At 36.4% G+C, this 27,096-nt stretch overlaps 1 protein-coding gene across 4 annotated transcripts in view; it reads left to right on the forward strand.

Moving 5' to 3' along the window:
• The window catches only part of SLX4IP (SLX4 interacting protein), an 88,120-nt gene that overhangs the window by 14,474 nt on the left and 46,550 nt on the right, over window positions 1-27,096 (forward strand). For all 4 annotated transcript variants that reach the window (XR_014317212.1, XR_014317213.1, XM_082757151.1 and 1 more), the window contains exon 4: window positions 23,709-23,798. Coding sequence is in view for 2 of the 4 variants with exons in the window: in XM_082757151.1 (XP_082613277.1) it covers window positions 23,709-23,798 (90 nt within the window). In the remaining 2 variants the exon portion in view is untranslated. The remainder of the gene's footprint in view (window positions 1-23,708; window positions 23,799-27,096) is intronic.

Raw genomic sequence — 27,096 nt, forward strand, 5'->3', positions numbered from 1 at the left:
TGCAGTAACAAAACTAAGCTAAACTCAAACCCAAGTGCAAGGTCCTCTTTGGAAGGTCCTGCTTCGTTTCCAGGAAGTAGTGAGGTGTCTGGCATATCTGACATCACTCAGCTGATGAAACAATAGTTTATATAAGATGCAGTTAAGTCCCGCCTTTCAAGTTCAAGCCAATATTCTCCTAGTTTAAACTCAGAGAATCATCTTTGTTCATTGAATATAACAGTGATTTAATAGCACTCATAATTAACCAAATATACGTGATTGTGGTTTATCCTGCTTTGTATCATACAGATTAAGATTGATAGAAGCATATAGCTCTGAACATAAAATATTTGCTGAGCTAAAGAGTTGGGAAAGGGCTAAGTCTTGGGCCATTAAGGATGTTCTGTTCAATGCCAAGATCTGAGGATTTGACAGTTAGTAGGGTCATGCAGTGTATAACTTTCCCTTCTTTATTTTTACATTCCTATAGTAGAAATAAAATAAGAAGGTGAGTAATATAAGTAGCACTACCATAGTGCATTGCCTTGCAATAATATGGTAATCTCCAGTAATGGAAAGGAAGCTTATAAAGAGATTCAGTACTGGCCATAAGTCTCCGGCTCTTACTTTGCTGGGTATTAAATTGTCATGTAGTTGCAATTTGTATCTCAGATTTTACAAACAATTTAGATGGTAGGAGTAAGTCTGATAACTCTAAAGTTGAATATGAAGCCCACAATTAAAAAGTTCTTGCCTCCAGTAAGTGTCTAGTAACAATCGTACTGTAATATGAAATAGACTCAACAGCTGTGATTGATGGTTAAAATATTTCTTCATACTTATAATCAATAAATACATTAATAGATATCCAGAGAGATGGTAGTGCTGAGGATGAGAAGGAATTTTTCTCTAATGGACTGTTGCTAATGTAAAGTTCAATTTTTCTTTTACTCCAAAAGCTTTTGAACGTTAGCAGGAACTAAGTAGTTCTGGTAGTCTGGTTCTGCCTTATTCAGCACAGTTTGTGCTGAGCCCAGTTCTAGCTGTTACAAGTTTATCCAAGTTGTTTTGGATATTAAATGAAAATTATAATTTGACAGTTATCATAAAAAAAAAAAAAAAACTTGTTTTTGGGCTAGTCTCCAAAATGGTTTTGTAGCTTAGCAGCGGGACTATACTCTGGCAAGCTCTTGGACTGTGGGCATTATTAGGAAGCTCAGGAAGGCAGCAAGGCATTTGTGAAGTGTGATTTCCAGATTGGGTGTCCTGACCATTTTCAGGCCAGGACAAAACAGAATAAACTGGGAAGGTTGATGCATTACTGTAAATATATTATCTTCACATTGGAATAATGTGTGTGGGTTTTTTAGTATTTGGATAAATAAAATTTCTAAAAGAAAAAGAAGTAACAATTTCTCATTATTGTAGTGGAGGCAGCTCACAAGAGTGCATCATTTGGCAATAGGTTGGAAACCACCCCCCACCCCCAAATGTTTTCCTTTGTTTCCCTTGTCACTAAATTTCCTCAGGCAATAGATCTTGTTTTAGAGCTGTGATACTGTAAATGAGGTACATATGGAAGGAGTCTAGAACATAACAACAGAGACACTTTGGCTATACCCAAATAGCATTGTAAGTCTATGTATTCGTCAGGTTGTCATAGCAACAGAAAATTGTGTCTCCATTTGTAGCCAGGGATAAGTCTCAACTACAAAACTGCAGAAAACTTTCTCAGTTGAGAATATGGATTCAGACAGTTTGCTCATGGGATGGATTGGGGCTGTATTCTGTTGGTTTTACTGTGCAAGGAGAGATAACATATAAAATTGCAACATGAACTTTAGCTTTTTATTATTAAGAGCTGAGAAACTGAGAACTTCAGCATCATCACTAGCTGTGGGCTCTGTTGTATGGAGCTTCCTGGAACTGTGCCTGAACAGTAGTAAAGAGTTGTGCCTACTGCTCAGACAGTATAGAGGCTCCTGGGATAATTTAAACTTTTGTCCTCCTTTTTAGTCTTTCTGTTCTCTGTAAGAACTGTCTGTCCCTTCACACCAGCCTTCTGCTATGTAGATACTAGTGTTTTGAAATCAATGCTAAAGATAGTTTTAGAATTGGCAATGTAATGCTATGTAAGGGGGTAAGCTGTATGAACATCCATTTTATAGCAATGCCCAAATCAAAATCTTTACTGCTGCTGACTGTTGTCATACAGGTACTTTATTTTTGAAATACTTAATTTTTCTTTAGATTCCAACACCATTCTAGGGGTAAGATCTTGAACAGCAGTGGCATGCTTGTTTCTCAAATCTGACAACTGGTAAAGTAGTTCAGTGATCCTCAAGGTGTTTCTATTTGTTTCCTTTTCAGTAATAGTTTGGGCAAAAAAGTCAATATGCTGCAAGTTTAAATGTTAAACTGCTCAAATATTAGGCCAGTTTTGTTTAAAATATAGTGTCATTTAAACATAATGCTCTTCATTATCCCACTAATGTGGTGAAAACCAGCAAGTTTTTTTTCCCTGTTTTTGTTGGGATTATTTGTTTTATGGCAATTCCATTGTGGACTGTACAATGAAGGCTCCCATTTACTTGAGATGAGGACTTTTTCCATGATGTGAAAAGACCCTCTGAAAATTCTTTTCTGAGAGATCATTCTCAGCAGTGAAGATCTGCTGTGGTTTTACTTTCATGTTCGCAACATTGCTGTAGAGAGACTATTTTAAGTCTTCCCCTGGTTCTGCTAGAAAGTAAAATGAAAAGGGTCAGGGCTGCGGAACAGCATGCAGAAGGTCAGTACCTAGTGGGGAGAGCAACTTTGAGATAAGCTTTCACTTGCTTAGCTGTTCTTGAAGAGCAGGGGGTACGTTTAACTTCTTGAATTGTAGATAATCTGCAGGTTATAAGCATGAAAATGCAATAAGGTATCATTAGTATTAAAAGGAACAGATTGCATATAAACAAGTAATGGGATTGTGACAGTTATGCTGCTAGCTAAATGGAAAGAGAATCTGTCACTGAGTACTTGGGTATGCTGGAGTTTCCCTCTGTGATTTCCACAGGAAGCATCTGCAGTCTGATTTTATACAGAATAAATTCCCACTTAGGTCTGTCTTTGTGGCTTGCAGCTGTCTTGAGCCAATCCATTAATGTTTCTGGACTAGAGCAGAAGCTGAATATTTACAAATTATTCCATGATGAAGAAATGCATATCATAAAGCTTTATTTAGCTCATGGAATTGTTGAAGAGCCCAGTCATGGTGAGATACAATTCTTGCATTCCTTCTTTGATGCAAGACAAAGTTTATAGTGAGGGAAAAAGTGTGTAAACTGTTTTCATTCATGCTTTTCCAGTGCCTTTAAGGCATTGCTTTATTTTTTTATTTTTTCCCTCTTTCCTTTGGTCATTCTGAGTGTGTAAGAAATACTTCTGTATTCAAACAACGACGGGTAACAGCAAGATGAAACAGGGCAGAGAAAATTTGCAGGCTTTTGATGCCTCATTGCCGGCGGGAAGAAAACACCCGTGGCAAGCCGGGGCCATGCAGCGACGGGGTCCAGAGGCAGGCGAGCAGCCGCCGCCGGGGGCGCAGCGCTTCAGCACCACGCGGCCGCGGACAGCGCCGGCGGAGGCACCGCGGCAGGGGCTGGGAAGAGGGCGCCTGGGGAGGGGAGGCCTCCTGCGGGCACCTCGGAGAGAACCCTTTCAAGGATCATTCGCTCCTTGCCGAGTGAATTAGTCTTCGTAGGTGTGGTGTTTTTTTTTTTGTTTTGTTTTGTTTTTTCCTGCTAACTTAATTTCGCATTTAGGAGCCATGCTGTTAAAGTCCTAGGGAGAGGTGTTTCATAAATGCTTCCAGAGCACAAGCACAACCTCACTGAGACATGAGTGTCCAAAACTAAATTTTATCGAATTAGAATGTTCCCACGCTGTTAATTCTGTTCGTTGTTATATTTATAATTTTTTTCTCATCAATTTTTAACCCAATAATTTTAGAGAATAAACTATTTTGAAGAAAATATCTTTTTTAGTACACATTAAAAATATCAATGGGCTATAAACAAATGGAAACCTTAATAGACAAATTTTCCTTCCCTCTTTACTTTTCTATATACACAAATGAACATTTAGTAAAAATAAAGGCAGATTGAAACAGGTTTCTGGTTACTTATCCTTCTAACCTTTTTATACCCACATTCTTGATGCAACCTTGTATGTTCACTCTGTCTTTTTTATGTTTTTTCTCCAATGAGTTTTTAGAAATTTCAGCTGTGCAGTGGGGTTCATAAATACATGCTGGAAAGATTATGATCTCTGCTCTTTATTGTTGATCGTGGCAGGAGAAAACTTCAGCTAGTGTGGAAACTATTGATAATCCCTGTATTGAATGATTGAAGAAAATATATTATTCATGTTGTGTACCTGCTTTTCAAAATTGTGGGTATCTTATGCTTCATTGCAACGTTTAGGATTGGAAGATGGGACAGTTTCATACACATGACCTATGCCATTTTTTAAATGTTTATATAAGTGTGTGACTGGTAAACCTATTAGTTGGTCCCTATGTGTTGCACATAGCTTGCATCTTCTATACCCGGCTGGACTCACAGTGCTCTCCTTAGTAAACTGAGAGCAGAAAATCTCTGTTTTATTTAAAGAGAATAATAATAATAATAATAAAAATACCAGTTGTTGCAGAAGACTTTTTAGTGGTTTCCAAGTAAGGCAACAGCAAATTAGATACTTAAGACTTTCTTGTAATGTAGCTGTGATATAATATTTAAACCTGTAATGAAAAAATATATCCTATATGGTAAGAGGATACAAGCAAAGTTACCATAGTTTCAGAATGTGTTGTTTTTTAATGACTGTATTTGTTATTTTTAATTTCCTGATTTCTTTTCCACAATTCTTTCCCTTTCTAAACAATGTAAAGGGAAGAAAAATTAGCTTCCTTTTGTGATATATAAGTATTCTGTTTACTTTTGAAAAACCTTTGTTTAAATTTAATATTTTTTTTTTTTTAAAGGGGGGGTAAACATGTGGATATGTGTATGTTTTAATGCTCATTTTGAGACACTTTAATCTCAACACTTCTAATATTGGCAGTCTGGCATTCATTGTAACTATAATAGGTTATTTCATGCTGCTTCTCTTTATATTCATGGTTATGATACTGAAATGTTAAGACCACACACAGACAGCAAAGTCTCTAGCCACTTACGCATGTAAACAGTCTGGCTTTTTACAAAGTGGAAAAATATTTCTTGTGCACCATTTTAACATGATCAGCATGTTAAGGCTCAAACTGCAACTGTGTCAACATTTCTTTGGCTGTAACCATTAATTCTGTAGCCTCTTGATAATATGTAAAATGTGAAACTGGTTTGTTTACTACTGGGACTTGTCAGCAATTACTGTCTGCATTTAGCTTAGTACTTTCAAATAGATAATAGATCAAAGAATTATTTTGCATCATCGTTCTGGTTTTAGAAAAACAAAGATTTTCTTGGTTTTATTTTTCAGCTGGCTGTGGGCTCTTTAGAGAGATGTTTGAGCCATAAATTTCATAAATATTTTTCTTATGTATGTTGGTAGGCAAAGGCACAATGTATTGAACAAGATTCTGTAACTACCATTTTATATGAAATTGTCAGAGAGAGGAGGCAGGAATGTAGATCTCTTTCACGTCACAGTTATCTGAAGACCCAGTATGACTTTACCCTAGCTAGGATTTTTTCTTTTATTTATTTTTGTATTTGATGTAAGTTTTCAGCATTCTTACCATTATGAACTGCAAGTGTAGTGGTCACACATTTAATATCAATGCCCATATCATCTTAATCACAAAAAATTGTGAAGACTACAAGAACTAATAGACTGTTCTTCATTTCTTTATAGTACGAACCTGATAAGGTTAAGGATATCTGTAAAAGATGTTATATATACGTATAAATATAATTTCTAGACATAGCATATTTTCTTGTGTTTAAGCATCCAACTAGATTTGCAAATGTTGTGCAAAGTATCTGTTTAGTACAGCAATGGGAACACAAACTTTTTCTCCAGACTCAGTAGATCTTCTAGCTGTATGTTATGGCATAGTAAAGGGCTTTGAAAAACTGCTCTTAACTGTTTTTTTCCACCCAAGTTGAACTGATAACATGCTTGGCCTCATCAACAGATGCACATAATGCATTTAGTTTATATATGTTATGTATACTAATACCTATGTATTTTTTAAAAAGTTAATTTTTTACTTATTGCTCCCTGCAAATGGTTTGGGGAAGAAAAAAAATACCTACCAGCTATGTATTATTGTATTTTTTATGATACCAAATCACAAGCTGTAGGAAGTGACAAATTGCAGGTTGAGTTTTGTGATGAACCCTTCGCCACTACTTTGAAAAACATGCTCTCCAAGTTATACACATCTGGAAAAAAAATCAGTTTACATTTGTTGGTAGAAAAGCCTTCAATACCTAGTTCAGAAATCCCTCTGAGAAAAAAATCTCAGTAGAGGACCCTGAATCTCAGTATTGCCCCCTGTATGACTGCAGACAATCCTGAATAAAGATGGAATCTGATTTGAAAGCAAAGAGGAGAAACTCTAGGGCACTAAGGGATGTGGCTTAGTGGTGAGACTTGCTAGGTCATGTTGATGGTTGGACTTGACAGTCTTGAAGGTCTTTTCCAACCTACATGGTTCTGTGATTCTACATGGCGGGGTGGCTTATTTAAGGGAGCAGGAACAAGCAGGAGAATGATGTACATGATCAGTGGAGCAGAGATGTGTAGGTAGAGTCAAACTGAAAGCTGGATAATAAAAGGTGTAATGGCAGAGTAACTGATCTGATCGCCCTTTCTTTTTCCAAAGTATGGAGGAGGGGGAGTAAAACAGGAATGAGTATAGTAGTTTGATCATGAGCTAAGGATTAGGAGTAATAAGGGAGATCCAAACTGATGGAAAGTCTTGAGTGATGGGATTTTTGGGGGGTGGGGGGTGAAGGGGGCCACAAGATTGCATTTGCCAACTGGGAATAGGGATGAGATTAGGAAAGTCTAGATGTTAGAAAGCGTCACTTTTGGGAGATGATGGTGGAAGTCATCTGCTTTATACATGTAGTATGTGCTCTTCTTTGCACTATAGAAGGAAAACTTGAGGTCCCTGGAGTCAGTCAAAATATGTTTTATCCTTCTCTAGTACTAATCTAAAGTAAGGATAATGTTTTAAGGTAGGTTAATTGTATTGGTTCAGTTGGCAGAGACTTCTGTGGTGCTTCCATTCTGCTAATTTCCCTGTGGGAGTCAACATGTCACCATATGGTAGGTTTTACTTAATCAGTTTTCTGCCTGTCCTTACCAAGGTTGTAGAGAGAAACTGTTAAATGTAACTCATTTACCTGCAGTTATTGGTCTTTTTGGTTGTTTCTCTGTAGCATATTGTGATTGTGTTTTAAATATATCACTGACTCTCTGTAAGCATTTTTCTTACGAAGAGATGAATAATATCTGTGGAAGGCAGTTTGAGCTGCAAAAGGTAAAGTTCACTTCACGGTGGTGTTCTTAGAGGAGTAAGTCTTTAAAGGTGTACTTAACTAGAATATAGGTAAATTGTCCTAGGAGTGCATTTTCCAAGACTTTATTAGAAAGGTCAGGCCTCTTTCTCGAATGTCATCTCCTAGCTATTGCTATTCTTAATCAGTTAATGGAGGATGAAATAAATCCCCACCCCTCAGCCCCGCAAAAAAAAAAAAAAAAATAGTCAAAGCCTCTTATAACACAGGAAGTCTGTAAGAATAGATTTAAAAAAAAATCTCATCTACATTTATATCAGGCCTAATATTTTATCTAAAAGTGTGTACACCTCCCTTGATGTCTTTTAAATACTTGTGTGTTTGTCCAAATGTTTCAAAAGATGCTCAGCTGATGAAATTGCAGGGATATTTGAAGGTTATCGTTTTTCATTTAATTTTTCTGAAGCATTTTTTATGAAATTGTTTTATGAGAAGCTATTTACCAAATACTACCAATGACTATTTTTTTTTTGCTAGTCATACATATTCAGCCATTCATCATTAGTGTATGGGTTCAAGAAGATGTAACTTGCTAAGCTCAGGATGACTGTTACCTATTAATTTTTTAGATCTATTACTTCCAAACATCTTCAGCATAATGAAGGAAGGTTGAAGGCTGTATTGAAAAACTTTAAAGCCTGCAAGATTTGGAGCATATAGCACTTTTATCATGTGGTAATCGTTAATATTAATGAATGTAAATGTTTCCACACCCTGGTCTCTAGTGTTCTCTTTGATGTTAATTACTTTGCAGTAGATCACATAAATCCAGTCTTTGTGTCTGACAAGTAAGGGAATATGTCCTCTTAAATTAACTATGTCCCTTAGCAACATAGTAGGCCTTATTAGTTGATTAGTAACACACTTTTTTTGCTGTGTCTTCTACAAATATTTGTCCTTCTGTGTTTTTCTTAAAACTCTGAATTTGTTAATAAATTCAAGCAAAAATATATATACATACATGGGTATATTTCAGACACGTTAAAGTGGTATTTTTTTCTTCTTCTTACTAATGTGACACAGATAAAATGGACAGTATGTTCATTTGTTCCTGTCTCTGTTGTTCTCCATGATCCTGACATCCAGGAACTGTAATCTATCCTGAGCTGTCATCTGTTTTTTCATTCCTTTTAACAAAGACAGGCTAGCACACTATCCCCTTTTTAATTAAAAAAAAAAAAAAAAAAAAGCTATTGCTTTCTAAATAGTAACTTCCTTTAAATGTGTTTGTTTTTTTTTCTGTTGAAATATAAGGAAAAACACACAAACACGCGCATGTGTGTGTGTATATATATATATATATATATACATATATATATATATATATATATAGTGGTTTTTTTTTACTTTGCAAAAGTGTCCTCTTTCCTTTGTTGGCTTCTTAAATAGATGCAGATGTATAGGAACTGAAAACTCAGCTGTAACAGTCTAGCTTTGCAGATATTGTCGAAGACCCTTAGTTGTCATGGTATTACCCACTGTTATTTTCCATAGGTGATATCTGGACCAAGTGCAAAGGTTCATCTTTGCCTTTTCGTCCTGTGATTTTTCACTCTTGGAATTGTGCAATGGCTATAGCTCTTTTAACACTGAAGGTGTTATTATATTAATTGCATCAATCTTCATGTATTTCAGTATATTTCTGACTGCTGAGGCATCACCTAAGCTCTATCAGAAATATTTTGCAGTATATTAAAAGGACTTTACATCTCGCCAACCTGTCTTTTTGAACTTTATGGGTTTCTAATAAGATGGGTGCAGGTGAATATTGTTAAGGAAGAAAAGAAACTTTCAGACCTGTAACATGATCTATCTGTTGGAAGAATGTTTCATGGATCTCTTTATCTCTGCCCACAGAGGGCAAAACCTTTACAAAGGAAGCTACTGTTGCACTGCTTTTCTTCCAAAGGGGAAGTGTGTTCCCCCCAAAATGACCCTGAAATTCATGGCTGAATGTCTTGAGGAAAACACGAATGGATTTATTCCATTGAAGCTGATTGCAAACCTTTCAAATGTTGGAGCTGCTTTTTTTTTTTTTTTTTGAGACTTTTGTTCATCTTATTCAGAAATGTGAAACCTGTAAAGGATCTACTTGTTTTTACAGATCAACAAGTTTAAGATCCTAAAGGATGGATTTTGTTCTCGAGTACAGCAAGTCATCTCTAAGTTTCTGGAAGCCTTTTTTACACCTATGAATAAATGTTATGATGGCAGAATTTGATGCTGTCTTGTTTTGTTTTTAAAGCCTATTCATTTTCATTGCTGGTACTATTGTTGGTATGATTTGCTTCTGTAGCTGAGATCAATTTTGCATGACAGTCATTAAAAAAAATTACATATAGGAAACTCTGTTAAAAGTAATTGTGAAAACAAGTTGATTAAATATAACACACTGCTGTAAAAACTGTAGTCTTTAAAAAAAACAACTAAACAAAAATCACAGCTTCTGTTTATGCCATATTGATCTGTGGTCCTGCTCTTTATGTAGGAGTAAAAGCACTATTGGCAGATATGGTTAATGTATGTAGATTCTTGGCAGATTTTATTCTAAAACCTCCAAAGCTTTCTTGTAATACTAAGCTGTAAAGAATAGCTGCTTGAAATATCCTTCATTTCCCATGCATACTGAGTGCAAGTGCTTTTTAAAAATCCCTGCAAAATAATAAAAAAAAAAAAAAAAAAAAAAAGTCTTGCAATGTTAAAGCTTAAGTGGAAAAAAAATCTGACAGGTTACATTTCTTATATACTTTTGTGCTTCCTCTGAAAGAAAAACTTTCCCAAATGGTCAAAGCAGCGTACTGAATGTGACCAGTAATTTCACGTAAGCATTTAAGTTCATAGCCCCCATCAGAATTCCTTGCTTGGGTATCGGATTCTTTGCAAAGGTATTTTCATTTCTGGCCACTATCTTTACGCTATTAAATGAATGTAAGTTGAGGGTGAGTTTATCTGCAAGGTCATAGTGAAACTTAAGACTTGATGTACAAAGTATACTTACCAAGGTTGGAACTAGAAGTAAACCGACAAAGAAAAGTATATGGCCATGCTGATAGTTATAAATTAAGTGTCAAGGTTTCAAATCTGGGAAAGTATCATTAGAATTTATAAAGTTCTAGCTAAATAGTCCATTCTCCTCACTTCAGACATCTGTTATTGGTTATTGTTTGAGTGACCACCGTGTACATTATACAAAAAGGAATGTGTTTTTTGTAAGATCTCTGCTAATGTGGTAGATAAAATCCCAGCGTTTGATAGCAGTGCCAAAGGGCAAAGAGGTGCTGAACAATATTCCTCATCTTTACCATAACTTTCCTTCCTGGAAAAACAGGCTTTGACAGTGGGAAAATGAAGACAGAGATAAGGAGAGGCGGAAAGAAGCTTGGGAACTGAGAATGATATAGACCAGAACTGTGCTTCAGTGAGCAGGGGAAAAAAAAGTCTTTTCTTACACTGATGGCACAAAAATATTTTTTGTTGTTGTTGATTACAAATCTGAGTTATACATCCTTGATATGGTAATAAATTAAAAGGACTTGCAAGTTAAGAAACAGTTGTCTTTCTTGGCATGTAATGTAGGCTGGCCCTGGTTTTCACTTCTCTGGCAACTGATCATTGTTTAAAGAAACATGCACTGTTCTTATTAAAGCAGAATGCTGTGTTGCTCTTGATTTTTAAGATCTTTAAGTTTTGAGAACGTTTTTCAGAGGGGCAAAATTGGAACTGATGAAAACAATGCCTCTTGCAGGATATGAAGCAGCTGGCAGTGGTAGCTATCTTGTTTTTTCTGTTTGTGGGCATTAAATTGCAATGCAGCAGGTAGCAATGCTTGTTGCTTGTAAATCATGTTTCTTTTACCCTTACAGAGCTAAGCAGATAGGTGCACGTTATGGACAATTAGTTGCACTGAGGATATAAGTCAGTCAGTTTTATTTTATAGTTTTAATAAGTTGCTGGATTGACATAGCCATGGCAGTTAACCAAGATTTAGCTCAGTTGACATCTTAGGTGCTCTTTATTAGCATATCTTAATTTACTGAGCTGCCTTCTTCTGTAAGTTTTTCTATAGCCTCCACCCATTTAGAAGATGCATTAAGGAGGGAGGTGTTGTGACCTTGGTAGGCATGAAGAAAGTCTTAAATGAAGAATTTAAAGTAATGGGAAATACTGTGAAGTGTTAGAAGACCTATGGCACTTCTTTATAATGTGCTTAATAATAGAGCAAAGCGCAAAATAATCTGTTATATGTAGAAATACGTATCTTTAGCTAGAACGTGATTAAAATAAAAAAAAAAAAGGGGACCATTTTATGTGAGAATATTGTCTTAGAGACAGGAGATTTTTTTTTCCAGTTGTTCGGTTTAACTGTAGGGGGAATCTGGGAGCTGAGTGAAGCAGAATCAGTATGAGAGAGGAGAAAGAGAGAGGGAATCGTGCTCAGCCAGTGCTATGTGCACAGCAGGAGAGAGTACTAAGACATTTGTAGAGTTTTGCTATTTACTAAGATGTCATTAAAAGCTGAAATTTTTGAAGCAGAGACATTTACTTTGAAAATTCAGCTGTAAAAGAATCCATGGCTTTTAATGTAGTTTAGCAGATCTCATTCTTTTTGAACTTCCTCAGTTCCATGTTTTAGGCAATGCCTCATATGATAGGACTAGTAAATCTATTAGATCAATGACTAACCCTTATAGTACACAGATTAGCATAAGCCCCATTAAGGTAGAATTAATGAATATGTATTTTTGTGTAGTACATTGGGGAAAAAAATCGAAACACAGTTCGTAGAGCAAAGTCATGCATCACAGCCTACTGGCTTCTTTACAGGATCCAGTGAATGTAATGAACAGGGAAATCTGGTTGCTGTAACCCACTTATTTTCCCTGAATATGGTTGGCAAGGTGCTTCACTGAAGTTGCTATAAGTGAGCTAAAAAAGAAGGTCCTTAAACAGATTACCTGGCTAGCAGATAAAGGGAGAAGGAGCCGAACAGGGAACTCTGGGGTAGATGCTGTTTGTAGATCATCTGAAAAGGGAGCTGAATAACAAAGACTTGCAATGAAGTGTTTGAAAAAAAATCTCAGTATTTAGTGGCTGTACTATAAAATGACAGATGAATAAGTAAAGATGATGTCTTGGGGTGAGGGAGAACAATTTTGCACGTGGATGCTGGGTCCTGAACAACTTATCACCACACGGGAGTGACTTCTTCAAGCTTATAATTTCTGAAATCATCAGCTTAATTCACTGCAGTGTTTTAAAACACAAAGTATGTTTTTGGAATTATTAGGAACAGAATGAAGGAAATGTAAGTTATACCATCACCGAGCTGTGGTGCAAACTGAGGGCATGTCTACTTATACACTGTGTATGTTTATAGCTCTCCTTAGTGAAACTAAGAATTCCTAAGAGGTGTGGAACTTCTTCAATATAAGGAACAATTTATTACACTTCAGCCTGGAAGAGAGACAGCTGGAGGTGAGAATAATAGTGGTCTGTTAAGTTATGATGGCACCATGCATGGCGTTGTGTTCTAATTTAACAACTGAGGGCGTTAAATGAAACCATGGTAATTTTGAAATGAGCTAGGAGATATGGTTCCTCATGCATGTGAGATTGGTTTGTGGGACTATGTGCCCAAGAATGTTGTGGATGCAAAAAAATGAGTTTTACAAACTAGTTTGATAAATTCTGGGAGAAAACAATCACTGAGGACTTCTAAATACAAATACAGGCTGAAGAACCCTGCAACCTCATGTTACTGAGCATCTAATACATCTACTGAGGAAAGTGTTATTATTTGCTTATTTCTTTTATATCTGTAGACATATGCTAGCCACTGTCAAACACAGGATATGGTTCACTGTGGACCTCTGGATTGACCCAGTATAACTTTTTATATATTTAAAATCTACGTTTTGTTACATAAGATCAACACTATTTATCATTTTAAGTGATTTTAATGTTTTCCTTCTGTGTTAGGATTGCTGCTAATTAACACTGGAACTTGACTTTTATAAACAGAATTGTGGGAAATATTTCCCACATATTTCCAATTAGTAACATAATCCATGGGACATTTGGAAAAAAAAAATGCTTTGAAATTTAAAACTTCAACTTTTTAAAAATGCATTTCTAAATATCCTTTTAAAAAAATGCATTTCCAGATACTGGTTGATATCCTAGGTACTGATAGCATTTTTAATATTACTAAGTTATGTCCTTTTTCTTTTTTGAAGCTACATATTTTTTAAGCTCAACAAAATAGAGAAGTTTTGAGACTAAATCAGTCTCTCCCCCCCCCCCCCCCCCCAAAAAAAAAAAGACTTGTCTAAAATCCTGTGAGCATGTTGTTTCTATTATACTTCATAATAGGTGAAAATGAGCAACGTGTTACCCAGATTCTCTGTACATTGTATTAAAATCAGTGTTTTCTCTTGTGTGTTCATTACCTAATTGACCACATGTGAATGAAATACCTATCAATGCGTTTAGTGTAAAAAAGAATTATAGAAACTGACAAAAACAGTTATAGATTATGCTATACTCCTGGAAAGTACTGAGTTTCTGTATTTCTGTGTTTATTCAATGTTTGTTTTCTTATGAAAAACATTCACATAGAGTTTAGATAATCTTTCCCCTAGTGGAGGAGACTCAAGTAGATTAACGAGTTTTTACAGACTTTTCAGAAAGTGGTAGGCACTCCTCCCAGCCCCAGCCGAAGAAACTGAGTTGTAGAAAGATAATTTTCAGGAGTTTTTGTTGTTGTTGTTTCAAATTCTTGATGTGCCTGTTAGGTGCATGTAAATACCCATGAATATATGTGTATCACTAATGCAGTGCACACCTGCTTTCAGGTGATGTTACTGAGCCCCTCCTGAAGGCCTAATGGCAGAGCACAGACGTACTTTGTCAGCTGCATCTGATTTAAGCTAAGACATAGTCACCTGCCACCTGCTTTTCATTGCTCTGCTCTCCTATCCGAGGTTGACACTTGGGTGTGCTAGGATCCATGTGTGAATAGACATTCCCTATTTGTTTCTATCAAAAGGTTCTGATTTAACTTAACCCTTTAAAACAGATGTTGTATCAGAAGCAGTTTAGTTAGGGGTGTTAGCTGTGCCCATTCTGTCCCGAAATAGTAACTTAGGGCAGAAGCAAGGTGCAAGAAGCATGGGCAAGGAGGGGACAAATTGGGAAATGAGCAGCCTGTCTGGTGACAGCATGTCTGCCAGGAGTCTGGGGACCTTCTACCACTCATTCTTACTCATCAGTAACTCCTCAGTGTTCAATTATGGTAACATTTTAGATGTTTTTATAAACCAGGCATTGCTACTTATCTTTTTTCGTCATTTTTGTTTTTATTTATGCATAAAGTCTATTTATTATATGGTCTATTCAGTGGCAGATGAAAGCCTTTTTTACTGGAACACTCAGGAAAGAAAAATACATATTCCTTTGCTTCATAGCTGGTAATTTCTTGCAGTTTTTGCTGATCTGTTTCCATTTGGAGATACTGTGTATCCTCCATCCATTTGATTCTGCTTTTTCAGGGTAAGAGGTAGTGTCCCTTGTTTACTGTCTGTTTGCAGATAGTGTTGATTATTTTGTTGACCTTTCCTATACTTCATGGTGACTAAATATGTTACCACTTGATTTAAGGGTTTTGTCCAAAGGAGGTGTCTTTTGTAATGTGCCATTTTCAGAAGTGAATCACTTCTTATTTGTTATGTTATTTCTGGAAAAGCTTTCATGCAGTTCTGAAACTTTCCTGGCTTAGTTTTATTTGAAAGACAAATTATTTTAAAATGCAGTAAAAAAAAAAAAAAAAAAAAAAAAGTTTTTTATGCACTTGGAAAATGTAACATTTCAACTACTTAAGCAAATTTAACAACATGAAGAAATCCTTTTAATTTGGCTTGCTAGTCCTTTTTGCAAATAAAAAATACTTTGGCTTTATGTATTTGTCTTAAAGCCTGAGCATGTGTAATCAATGTATCTTTAATCTGGTAAGTTATTTTGGCATCAGGATTTAACATCTGCAAATATTTTATATTGAAACATGGACTGCAGATGTTTGGTTTTCTGTTGCCTCCTGCTTCCCCCTCAAGTAGTTGCCTGCTGCGGTAGGTAACATCTTCATAAGAGGGAGGGAAGGAAGTAAATTTTAGTGCAGGTGAGACCTTGTCTCTTAGTATAAAAAGGAATCAGAGGCTTTGTGAAATAGTTGCAAAGTTAGGGAACGTGGAATGATTTCCTGCTTGGGTCCTGCCCTCGCTTCCCTGTTCTGTTTTTATGAGAAGGAAGTCAGCCCATCCCTGCAGCTGTTGTACAATGTGCTCGAGAAATATCTTACGGGATGCATCATGTGCTTGGGAGCTGCTGCTCCCTTCATCTTAGTAACGTGTGTGCTACCTTCCCAAACAAACACTGGACTTTTGCTCTTTTATCTCCTGTTCACTTTACAAGAATTATGTAAGTAGTGTTTTACATGGTACCCAGTGTCTGGATTGATCTCGCACAGTTTACATCAAAAGATATTTGAGATGGTGTCTTTTTACTTTAATTTTTATTGTACTTAATTTTCTTGTCATGACTAGAATATGCAGAAACATGAAATCAGCTGGCAAATTACTAAGCTCCTTAGCCATCCTGCATGGCATATACTTAACAAATGCATCAGTAGCTTGCCAATACATATGTGAAAATCTTTTGTTATACTTCAAAGCTTGGCTTGTTATTATTAAAATACAGCACGTAAAGTGTATATTTAGAAAAGCTGTGAAAAATATTTAACAAGTTAAATGTCTGAAACAGGCACTTAGGTATTTTTAATTGCTGGCTGTAATTTCTCTAGAAAATTATACGGTCACTTTACCGTTCACAATTTCTAGGTTAGTCACCCTCCTGTTTCTTAGCAGGCCTCTAATAAACAAACCCTTTAATATGTTGTGAAACTCCAATCATTCTAGTTATTTTAACCAATCACTAGACCTGTGTTGGTTAGAAATAGCTAATTTGAAATTCAATTTAGTTACTATGTTGAAGTGTGGTAGAAGTTGGTAATGAACTACATGTATCTATGATCTACAGTGCTGAAATCAGAGGAAACAATGGTCGTTGCGTTACGTCAATGCTTAATATGACGATACCTTCTACTCTTTTATCTGATCATCAATACAAAATGAATGAATTCAGCTATGCAGAGCTCTTCGTATAGGGTACTTGCTAGATTCTTTACCTTTTCCTGAGTAAGAACCTAAATCCCGGCATTGACTTTGTAGAACCACAAAGGATGTGCCAAATTCTAGTTCAGTACTGCAGTGACACAGCCATTCTCATCGTTAGTTGCTTTCATAACACCAAAGTTGTATCGTCAATAATACCTTAGGGTGAGAGCTGGTAAGGTAGCTCTCACCTTATCTGCACCCGCTTACCAAAGATCAACTGATACACAGTAATGTGCTATCCTGTGTCACCCTATTGATTTGTCCAAGCCCTAAACAACGTCCTTAATATTTACAGATAATAAATAATTTCACGTAGATTAACTGTGAACTTGTTCAGCTATCCAGTTACCAAGGGGTCCCATGCCCCCCTCCCAGTAAAGCAGTGTCAGAAATGCAGGTTGCTGCAGAGACGAGTACTTCGTCGTGGCCTGCTAGCTATGATTCTAAAGATGCTGGAGTATTTATAATGCTATTTCACGACAAAAGGGTGAAAGCAGCTTGTTGGAATCTCAAATTATCTTTCTATTATCTTGAACAAGTACTATGCTGCTATTTCTGTTTTTCTGGATCAGTTCTGCCACAGGCAGGGACATGGTATATATTCTTTCAAAACAATGTTGAGATTGCGCTGTTACTTGGAGACTTTGCCCTGAGGAAAAACTCACTTTTTGCAATTGTTTGAGCTCCAGCTACATGACTCCTTTCAATATGTGGGCTACAAAACCTCCTACGGAATTGGGACCAGACCAGCATAGATTGACAACCTAAATTAACCTTAATTCTCTCATGCAATTTAGGCCTCTTTTTCAACATTGTACCTGATAGAGCAGTTCTCCAAGACCAGTTCAGATGTTTAGATTAAATAATGACTGCTTAGCCTGACTTCGGATAATGAACTGAAGGGCTCTGTTTGCACTGAAATGTTTTTGCATTGCTTTAATGCTGTTGTTTTACCATGGCAAATACTTAGGGTGTTCTTGAAGGAGTTGTGCTGATTTAATCTTCTGATTTGGGTTGATCTCTCATAATTATGTGCTTTAACAACAGCATGTTAGTCCTTAATTTGAGAATCACCATTATAATATACAACTCTATTATAATACACAGCTCCATTGGATTTGAAACTACTTAGATTTCTTTATGCTTTTCTAGCAGGCCACTGCTCCCAAAAGCGTGATTTAAAGGCTTGTTCTCTGCTTACACCTCCATGGTGGCATGGGAACCCCTACACGTGGTCTCAGTACTCCTATTATAGCTCATTGATTGAATTTTTAGGTGCTTGTTTTTCCTTCACTAAAACACCAGCAGATTGAATCTTTGAGGATAGATCTTCAAGTTAGAAGAATGCACTGAAATGCACAGTCAATGCTGTTGATTTGTTTTTTCGCTTTTTGGTGCAGAGTGATCCCACAGATTTTGAAAGCAAGGGATGAAGGAGATGTATATGTTAGCTGGTCACCAGAATCCATCTTTAATCAATCTTTGTCAAAACTTTTTAGAACTCTCGTAGATAGGGTCCCATTTGAGATTTCCAAAGAGCAGTCTGGTTGTTTGCTGGACAGTCAGGAGACTGCAGTTAGCACACAGCCCAAGTGCCATAAAGTCTGATTCACAGCAAAGCACACTGTGGGCACAGGTTTCTAGTTGCTTTTTTAGTTGTGCAGATCTTCCATCTCTTCCCCTTTTTGTGATTCAGGATCCTGTAATCCAGTTCTGCAAGTAGTACAAGCAGCTGTGGATCCCCCTAGAATATAGCGAATAGAGCGGCTTTGAGCACATTTTGGGTTAGAACTCTTCTCAGAAGCATGAAGTATTTCCTAAAAACAACCAAAAAACAACCTCACAAGCTTTGCAAAATTTCCAGAACCAATAGATCATTATTTAGAAAAGAGAAAAGATCAAAAGCAGATGAATATTTACTTAATGGTTTCATTTATTAAATCTCAATCATTCCAAAGAGTGGCCTTGCAATTTCTGATGTCAGGTGTCCCCAGATCTCCTCTGTTCCCATACAGGTGTAAGCAGCAGTGATGGCATACACAGCTGTCCTAAGCCATGTGTTTGTGCAGGTTGAGGCATTTGCTTGGAAAGTATATCCTATGCTTTGGGAAACTCTTTATATTGGTTTGAATCATAGTACCCCATTGATACACTTATAAATGAAAGATGAATTAATTTTGTATAATGACAAATACAAAAACACGCCTGTGCTGTACTCTCACTTACTTAAATGATTTTTGTCTGCTGCTCTTGTTCCAGAAGAGAAAAAGTGTCAAAATACTGAAAATCATTTTTGGTGATGTGTAAACAAAAGTAAAACTTGTCACTTCCTTTGGAGTCAGAAAAGTAAAGGAGGAGAACAACTTTTTCTTCTAAGAAAAAATGGAAAAGGTGAAAATAGCATCCATATATTGCCGTGATATATTTGGCAGAGACCAGTGCAATACTTAATTATACTTAACACAGTAGATTTTAGAACTGATGTAATTGAACTTGGAACATTTGATTCTAGAAAGAATTTGGAAAGAATGGAATACATTAAGAATATTTTTCTGGTTATTATAAGAGAAGATTATAATCTCAAGCTTCTTACCATTTATTTTCACAGTATCTCTTAGCCATGCTTTTGCCACCTAGAGACTGTTGATATGCTCTGTCTGTGATGTCCTTGGTAGCCATTTCCAGCCTTGTGATGTGTTTTGGTGGTCACCAGGGTCTAGTCTAATTATTTTTTAAACTATTGACATAATCTGAATATGAAATAAAATTATCTCTGTATCCAGATACCTCAACTTTCTGGGAAGTTAAAAAAGATGAGGAAGACTCCCTGTATGCTTAGCCTGGAGAATTGGAAGTTTTACTGCGTAGGGCATGCTTCTCTACAAGTGGAACTGAGAAATGCGCTTTAAAATCGCTTTTAATTAAAATTGATTATAAACAAAGCAAGGCTTATAGGGAATGATACTGTCTTGCTCTAGACCAATTAATGTAACAAATTCCTTGAGCTTCTGGGACTACAAAAACCACTCTGATGTGAAGCAGAGGCACAAAGCACAGGCTAACTGCTAGCCTTAGGCTGATGGTGTCACCTATGTTTGCAGCTGTCCTGGAAAGGGGAAGCATGTGTGACAGTTGCAGCCAGGCTCCCTCCCTCTCGCTCCCAAAGGCTAGCCAAAGACTGTATGTTTGCTTTTTAACCAGGCATCAATTAATCCTGACCTCTGGCCCGCATCTGTAAAATAATTACAGAAATGGGAAATGCTAATGTGTCTTGGGAGGCAGGCTCTCCGTTCCTGTCTGGACTAATACGGTAGAGTACATTTGGAATGATGTAGCTGAGCATAAAATCAGCATGCATCCCAAATATTTTGTTTATAATGACTGTTTTTAGGTTATTAAAAGCAATCCAATTTCAAGAAATAAGAGCCCTGATGTATGGAGCAGTTTTACTGTGAAGATGAGCGTGGCAATGAGTATCTGCTTGGGTTTATCTACTTGTAATCCATCTAATATCTGATTATCCCAGGCCATGGTTTTAACAGGTTATGAGAAGATGGCTTTCCTTGACAGAGTTACCACTTTGCATGGGTATTCATTCAGTTTACATTACGTGCCTGGTTATCTTTTCCATTTGCAGAATCTATGAAGTGTTTGATGTATTTGTATAAACAGTTTGATTCCAGAAAATATGTTCTAAATTAAATGCCATTGCTGTACAACAGTACACTGACAACGTTCTGAGACAATTTAAAACCCTATGTTTAATAACAATGAATGATATTAGACTGTTATGGTGAGTACATTAACATCAGCAAAATCAGCTTGTGAAAATGAAGAGTCTTGAATTCCAGAATTATAGAGGATATCAAATTGACACATCTGTTTCTGTCTTTAATTTTACAGTAAAATGTTATTCTAGTGATTCTTGACATAAGTGTTTCTCAAAAAAATCAGGTGTTCAGGCCTCAGTTTTGAGAACTGCATCTCAAAATCATTTCCAGTACAAATTTTGAGATACGTTGAAAATAAAATGAAATAAAAACTTTTTTTTTTTTTAATTATTAGTTTGCCTTTGAGTTTACATGACATAAGGGTAGCGAGTTACTTCTTGCAGCAACAATGACTGGAAATGCTGCATTTTCTCCAAAATAAAAGCTAGTATTTTCAGGGAATTATGTCTTCAGAATAAAACTAAAAATTATTTAGAAAGCTTTATAAGAACACCAGATCGATTAACGTAAACACTGTACATCTTTCTTCCCATTTCCTCCATTCTCCAGTTATTTTGTATTGAAATTTAGTCTGTACAGGGAACTCTTCCTTTGTGCTGGAGCAGCCAAAACTGTATTGAGCTGCTTAGTGTAAATATCATCTGTAAAGCTGTATCATGTGGAGAAGTGTTGAGTATAAACAAAGGTGTAGGGTACAAAGTGCTTTGTATAAAGTCAGCGTGCAAAGGCGTCTGTGTAGGAGCTTTGTATCATGTTCAGGGCTTAGGAGAAATAGCAGTTAACAAGACCCGGCAAGATCTGTGCTTATACTCTTACTCCCCTTACTCCTTTTTGGCTGGGGCACTTATGATTCCTTGTGTCTAAAGCTCCTCTACCTGAGTGGGGAAACAGTTGGGTTTTTGATGTTGACATAGTTCCAGATATGGTGTCCACAAGAAGAGTACTCCAAAACTCCAAGGGATAGAAGTCTTCCATTAAGAAAACTCATCTATTCCAAAATTTACATGCTACTCTTGCATATTTGGTTTTCTTTGAAGTATTACAAATGTTTGGTCAGTTTCTAATGTTTTAAGATAACTTGGAACTCTTTCAGCATATTGTTTGAAATATGATTATTTTCTGTTTTCAAGTAGTTTCAAGATTGGCAAATGAAACAAATGTTGCGATTCAAAGGAAAAATGACAAACATTCTCACTGAAAACATGTCTTTGCTGGCATGTGTATGCGTATACATCTACATGCATCAGCATCTGTATCTATTGGGTAAATAACAGTTCTGCAGTCAATACCAAATCATGTAAGTTAACATCTAGCATTAGATAACTGAATTTTTCTTGATGTATCAAGTACTTGTTTGTTGTAGGAAGTGCCAAACCGTGAATAACGTACTGCCCTTCTCTTCCTATAATATGCAGTAGCTGTTAACTTTGATGTTCAGTAGTCAACTCAAAAGTTTGCTGGAGCTGACTAATGATTCACCAGAGATTTTTGAGAGAGATTTTGCCATCAATTTAAATCTGGGAGAGGTCTGCTATTGCAGCCATCTGGTAATTCTTGGGTCTCTGGAGAAAAGAGAAGCCTTTTGATAAAACAGATCAAAGCATTCTGGTCTTTCAGTGCCTGATACCTATAAGTAACTTAGAACTGATTTCAAAATGCCAGCCTCATTTGCTAAACTCTCGCATTCTAGTTATGACACAATATTGATCAAGCATTATATTTTTAAAAATATTTGAATAATTATTTACATTATTCTGTTCATAGATAATTAAGTGAACTTAGTTACCTAAGTGATTTGTAATCTCAGAAATATCTAATTTACTGGCTGTGCTGTCATGATTAGTAAGGATCACGCTTCAATCCTGTTGCTTTTTGTCTGTGCTAACCACACAGGTAAGGAGACTCCCAAAGGCTGTTCTTTTGCTATACCACAAGCCCAAGATGTACATGTGCCTTTTGGATTGTAGGTCATGTTCAACTGTCCTGTAAGAATAAGTACCACATTATTTCTAGAAATAGTTCTGTTAGCACTTGGAGTTCTAGCACGGGCTATGCAGATGTTTGGCAGTGTAGAGCAAATACAGAGACTTAGGACAGGAATGAATGCCGCGACCTCCCTTTGAAATGAGACCAGTCTCACTCTGGATTGTACATACACATTTGAGACTTGTCTGGTATCTGGATGCTGTTTCTATTCCATGAGACATTCCAGATGTGCAATTGCCATGACCACATATGTCCGGTCTTCTCAAAGACAGTTTGTTGCAGCACGACAGTGGCACAAGCAGCCAAAAGAGAATGGTGATGTTGGCTCTTACCTTGCAAGTGGTTTACTTCAAGGACGAATGAGATTTGGTGCTGTAGTACAGTAGAAGAAAGGGAATGCTTTGGCTTACAACGTACTGTACTTCTGCATGTGAAATGAGGCATTATTCTTTTGGGAGGGTGCAGTAGGTCTAAGGAGATGTGTTTGCACCCGATACACTGACAACCGGAAATAATTAAGTCTTGTATGTTGCTGTCCTCAATTAAGGCCTATTAAGGAATTTTAGAAATAATTAACATGACTTGGGATATAGCCTGCATCATCCTAGCAATTTCATATCACAGTAATTAACAAGTTAGTCTTGTTATCATTTAACCATTCAAAGTATTGGCTAAATGACAGATGCCAATGAATATTCTTCAAACATGCTGTTCCTTTTATTAGGTAATTTGGAAAGAGGAAAAGACTTCTAAAGAGGGTGAGGTTTTAAAGAATTACTAATTTTAGGATAGCTAATATAGTACTAAATTATCAGAAAATATAATGATGGGGATGTGGTGAGGAAATTGTTTATTTTTCATGTGGTAAATTTTGCCTGAACTCAGATTTTGAAGTGGCCTATAGGTTGAAGAAAGTTCAGTGTGCTTGTGCTTGCTCTTATTGTTTAAATGTTTTAGTTAACTACCCATGATGTGTCTGGCACCCTTATTTCTCATTAAATCCACAGACAATGATGGTAAATCTTTAATTCTGTACTTTATAACCTTCCACGAGCTTTTATATGATGCCTACTGTATTGCTGAATCAGCATATGCTTACCTGATTGTTTACTTCCTTCTCTGCTTGATATTTGCTTCCTAGCAGCTACAGTTGAACCTTTTTTTTCTCTCTCTTTTTTTTTTTTTTTTTTTTTTTTCTCCTCCAGTGTGGGAACTTTGCTGTTTTGGTGGATGTTCATATTTTGCCTCAAGGCTCCAGTAAAGACACCAGCTGGTTTTCAGATCACGAGAAAGAGGTACAATAAATATCAATTCTACTTCAAAGGCATGTGGTTGCAGGGAAAAACTTGGATCACATAGAACTGTTCAGACTTTTTCAGTGTTATGTTGAGAATATTGCTAGTTATACCTAACTGTGAACGGTTGCTGTGGGACCCCTAAGTGTGCTTTTTGGGTCACTAATGACCACTTTCTATTTACCTTTTAATTTTTAAACTCTGTGTGTGTGTGCGCATATGGTTTTGATTTTTCTGTCTTAAATAACTTCATTTTTAAAAACATACCTCTCATGGTATATTTCTCTTTTGTAAACTATCCTGAGTGATGAAAAATGGATTTTGACAGGTATCGTTTCTGCAGGGCTTGTTAGTGAAATATCTGTTAATTGCTTTGCCTCATTTTGAGAAGTTTTTTTTTTATTTAGAGAGCAAGTGCAAGAAAACACAATGAATATGCATGATAAAGTGCTGTAGAACCACTGTGTCTTCTTAAAAGAGATTGCCAATCTTTATTTTTAAATGTGTCATTTAAAAATCCCGAAAGTGGCTGAAATCTTGGAAAATCAGAGCATCAGTGACCAGCAAAATTAGGAGTGTAGCTTTCATCAGACTCTGTGATTTCTGTTAGAATCTTGTGATGAGTTCCTGGCTGGAGTTTTCCCCTATTTCAGGCTGTGTGGGAACTTGAGAAGTTCCCTATTGAAAATGAATGCAAGACATGTTTCAAATGCCTGTGGACTTTCCCGCAAGTCTCTGTTACGGTAATTTTCAGCAGATAGCTTTCCTAATAATGGCATAATTAACTTGTCACTACAGAACATCCCTGTATGTCTTAAAGTAATGTGTTCAAATAAAAATAAAAGAAACAATAAATTAGTATCCCAAGGGAGTGAAAGCAGAATACTTAATGGTATGTGGTCTGTCTGATTTGTGCTTTAATAACAAGAAAAAGAAGAAAATAGGGGAAATCTTTTATATTTCTTTCTTTTGACTACATTAATACTCATTACTGCTTCTATTTATAACCAGTTTTACTATCTTGGTTATGACTTTTATGTGTTTTCAAAACGTATTCTGTATGATTGCCAAAACAAAAGATATGAATTTCAGGAAATTAGGTCATGATTGATTTAATAAAGAGGCATGACAGGGCAGCATTCATTACATTTCTGCGACTGCATATTTTGAGCAAAGTATGAAGGTTGCATATTTTCAGCAACCAAGACGTGTGATTCCAATAGCTTCACAGTTTGCTCACTGAAAGTCTTATACTGAGTGTTTGTTAGACTGGGAAGGAAAAGGTCAGATTACGTCTATATAGGCTTTTTTTTTTTTTTTTTTTTTGAGAGCTTTCAAATTTTCATGTCAACATTTATTTTTATTTTTTAATTTCCAGACTTTGGAAACAACAAAGCCCACTAATGGTAGTACAGCCTGGTTTGTCCGCCTGTCTGATGAACTGTGGGGAAAATGAGGCAAACTGTGCCTCTTAGGCCCCCTGTAACACAAACACGACTTGATGGCTGCTCTTTACGGGATACGGGGCTGGGTGGAAGGATGTAACGTGGGTGCTGCAGAAAAGGGCTGGGCATGCCTCTGCCAGCCCTGTGATTCGGGCTGGAGTGAGGGAGCGGTGCTGGCCTCTCGTGCCAGCTCCTGCTGGAGCAGGACTTGAGTAGAGCAGCCTGGGAACTGCGGGAGGGCCTGTATGCGCGAGGGTGGTGTAAGAAGACGCGGTGCACGCTGTCTGGCTGGGCGTTCCACAGACCACAGCCTGCACGCTGCTGTCACGCGTGGTGTTTGTGGAGTCACTCTGGGACTGCCAAGTGCAAACACTGCTGGGTGCAAATCGATAATCTGAGGTGTTTGCAGAGCTTTTCTGTCTTTCTGTTCTCCTGCCCTTTCTAATTTCCCTGCCCTTTATGTCCTCCTTCTTTTCCTGTAGAATATCAGTCAAAGTTTTAGATTTGTACTTCAAGAAATGTTTCTTTTTTTTAGACAGATTTCCTTTCACATCATTGCTATGATCATATCATATACATGCAGAAGGTCTAAGTCACGAGTTCTTTTTAGCGGTGGAAAATAACCAAGAGAGGATTGTCTTGAAAACTGCTCCTGTTTATACTTTTTAAAATATAAGTCAATGTAGTTCCTTGTGGAGAGCCATTTAAGTAATATTTCCAGGGGCATAACTAAAATAAATGTTTTTCATGTAAATTAAGGAAGCGCATGCTCATCTTTTTGTTGCAGAAGGAACCAAATACAAACTATTTCCACTGCTTTCTAGACTTTTTCATTCTGACCTGAATGCGTAGTCCTGCTTAAGGAATGTGTAATGAGATCGCTTTAATGAGTTAAACAGAAGAATAAGTAGATACTGTATTTTATAATTGTATTTTTCAAGCAGAAAGGAAAAAGTATTTCAAACTGTAAGGAGAAAATACTGTTTGTGGTTGACCAATATATGAATGTTGCTTTCATTTAGAGCAGTATGTTAAAAATGCTGTTGCTCTGCATACTTTCTAGATTAATCAAAAATAAATTTCAAGCCAACATATTTTATTTTAGATGGTACTAATATAATTTTGTCTGTTTTCCAAACACTATATAAAGGTAAAATATCTTTGTATGTCACAAAGTACAATTTCTTTGAGCACGTAGTTGCACACAAATAAAAATGAGAACACTGAAGAAAAAGGCTCAACTGTGTGGATGTCTAAATCTGTTTTTTTTTGTTTGTTTGTTTTTTTCCTAGTATTTGAGAGAGTAATTTTTTGCTTTTATTTCAAGGTGTGTTTTTTTTTTTCTATGTTTTTTCTGGGTGAAGAATAACTTGGGTGAAAGATTTCTTCTTTCTGAGTTGTATATATTTTTATGTTTTCCTTTGCTGAAGGAAGCATGAAAGATATGAATGATTGTGGTTAGGAAGAGAAAAATCAAAATGTATTGGAGAAATTACATTACTGTGACCAAGTTAGCTCCACGTCTTTCCTTCCAAATTTGCACTGAATTGAACTGAAATATCTGTTGTGGTTTATAAGGATTCTTACAGTCTATGCTAACAATTGGTGGCAGTATTTTTACTAATATTTTTCTTAATTTCTAATGTTATCATACACTTACGTATTTTTTCCTACTTCACATGCAAGTGAATTTAATTTGCTGTTCAAATATGAATATTTTACTGTCATAATGTATTTAATCTGCCTAGTAAGAACATTAACAGCTTTCTATAAATAATTGACATTGTATCATGTGCTCTTATCTGAATAAAAATGTATTTCCTCTCTTATTATTCAGAATATATAGCAAGATT

Source organism: Aythya marila, assembly GCF_965140915.1.
Source record: "Aythya marila genome assembly, chromosome: 3".
Lineage (NCBI taxonomy): Eukaryota > Metazoa > Chordata > Aves > Anseriformes > Anatidae > Aythya > Aythya marila.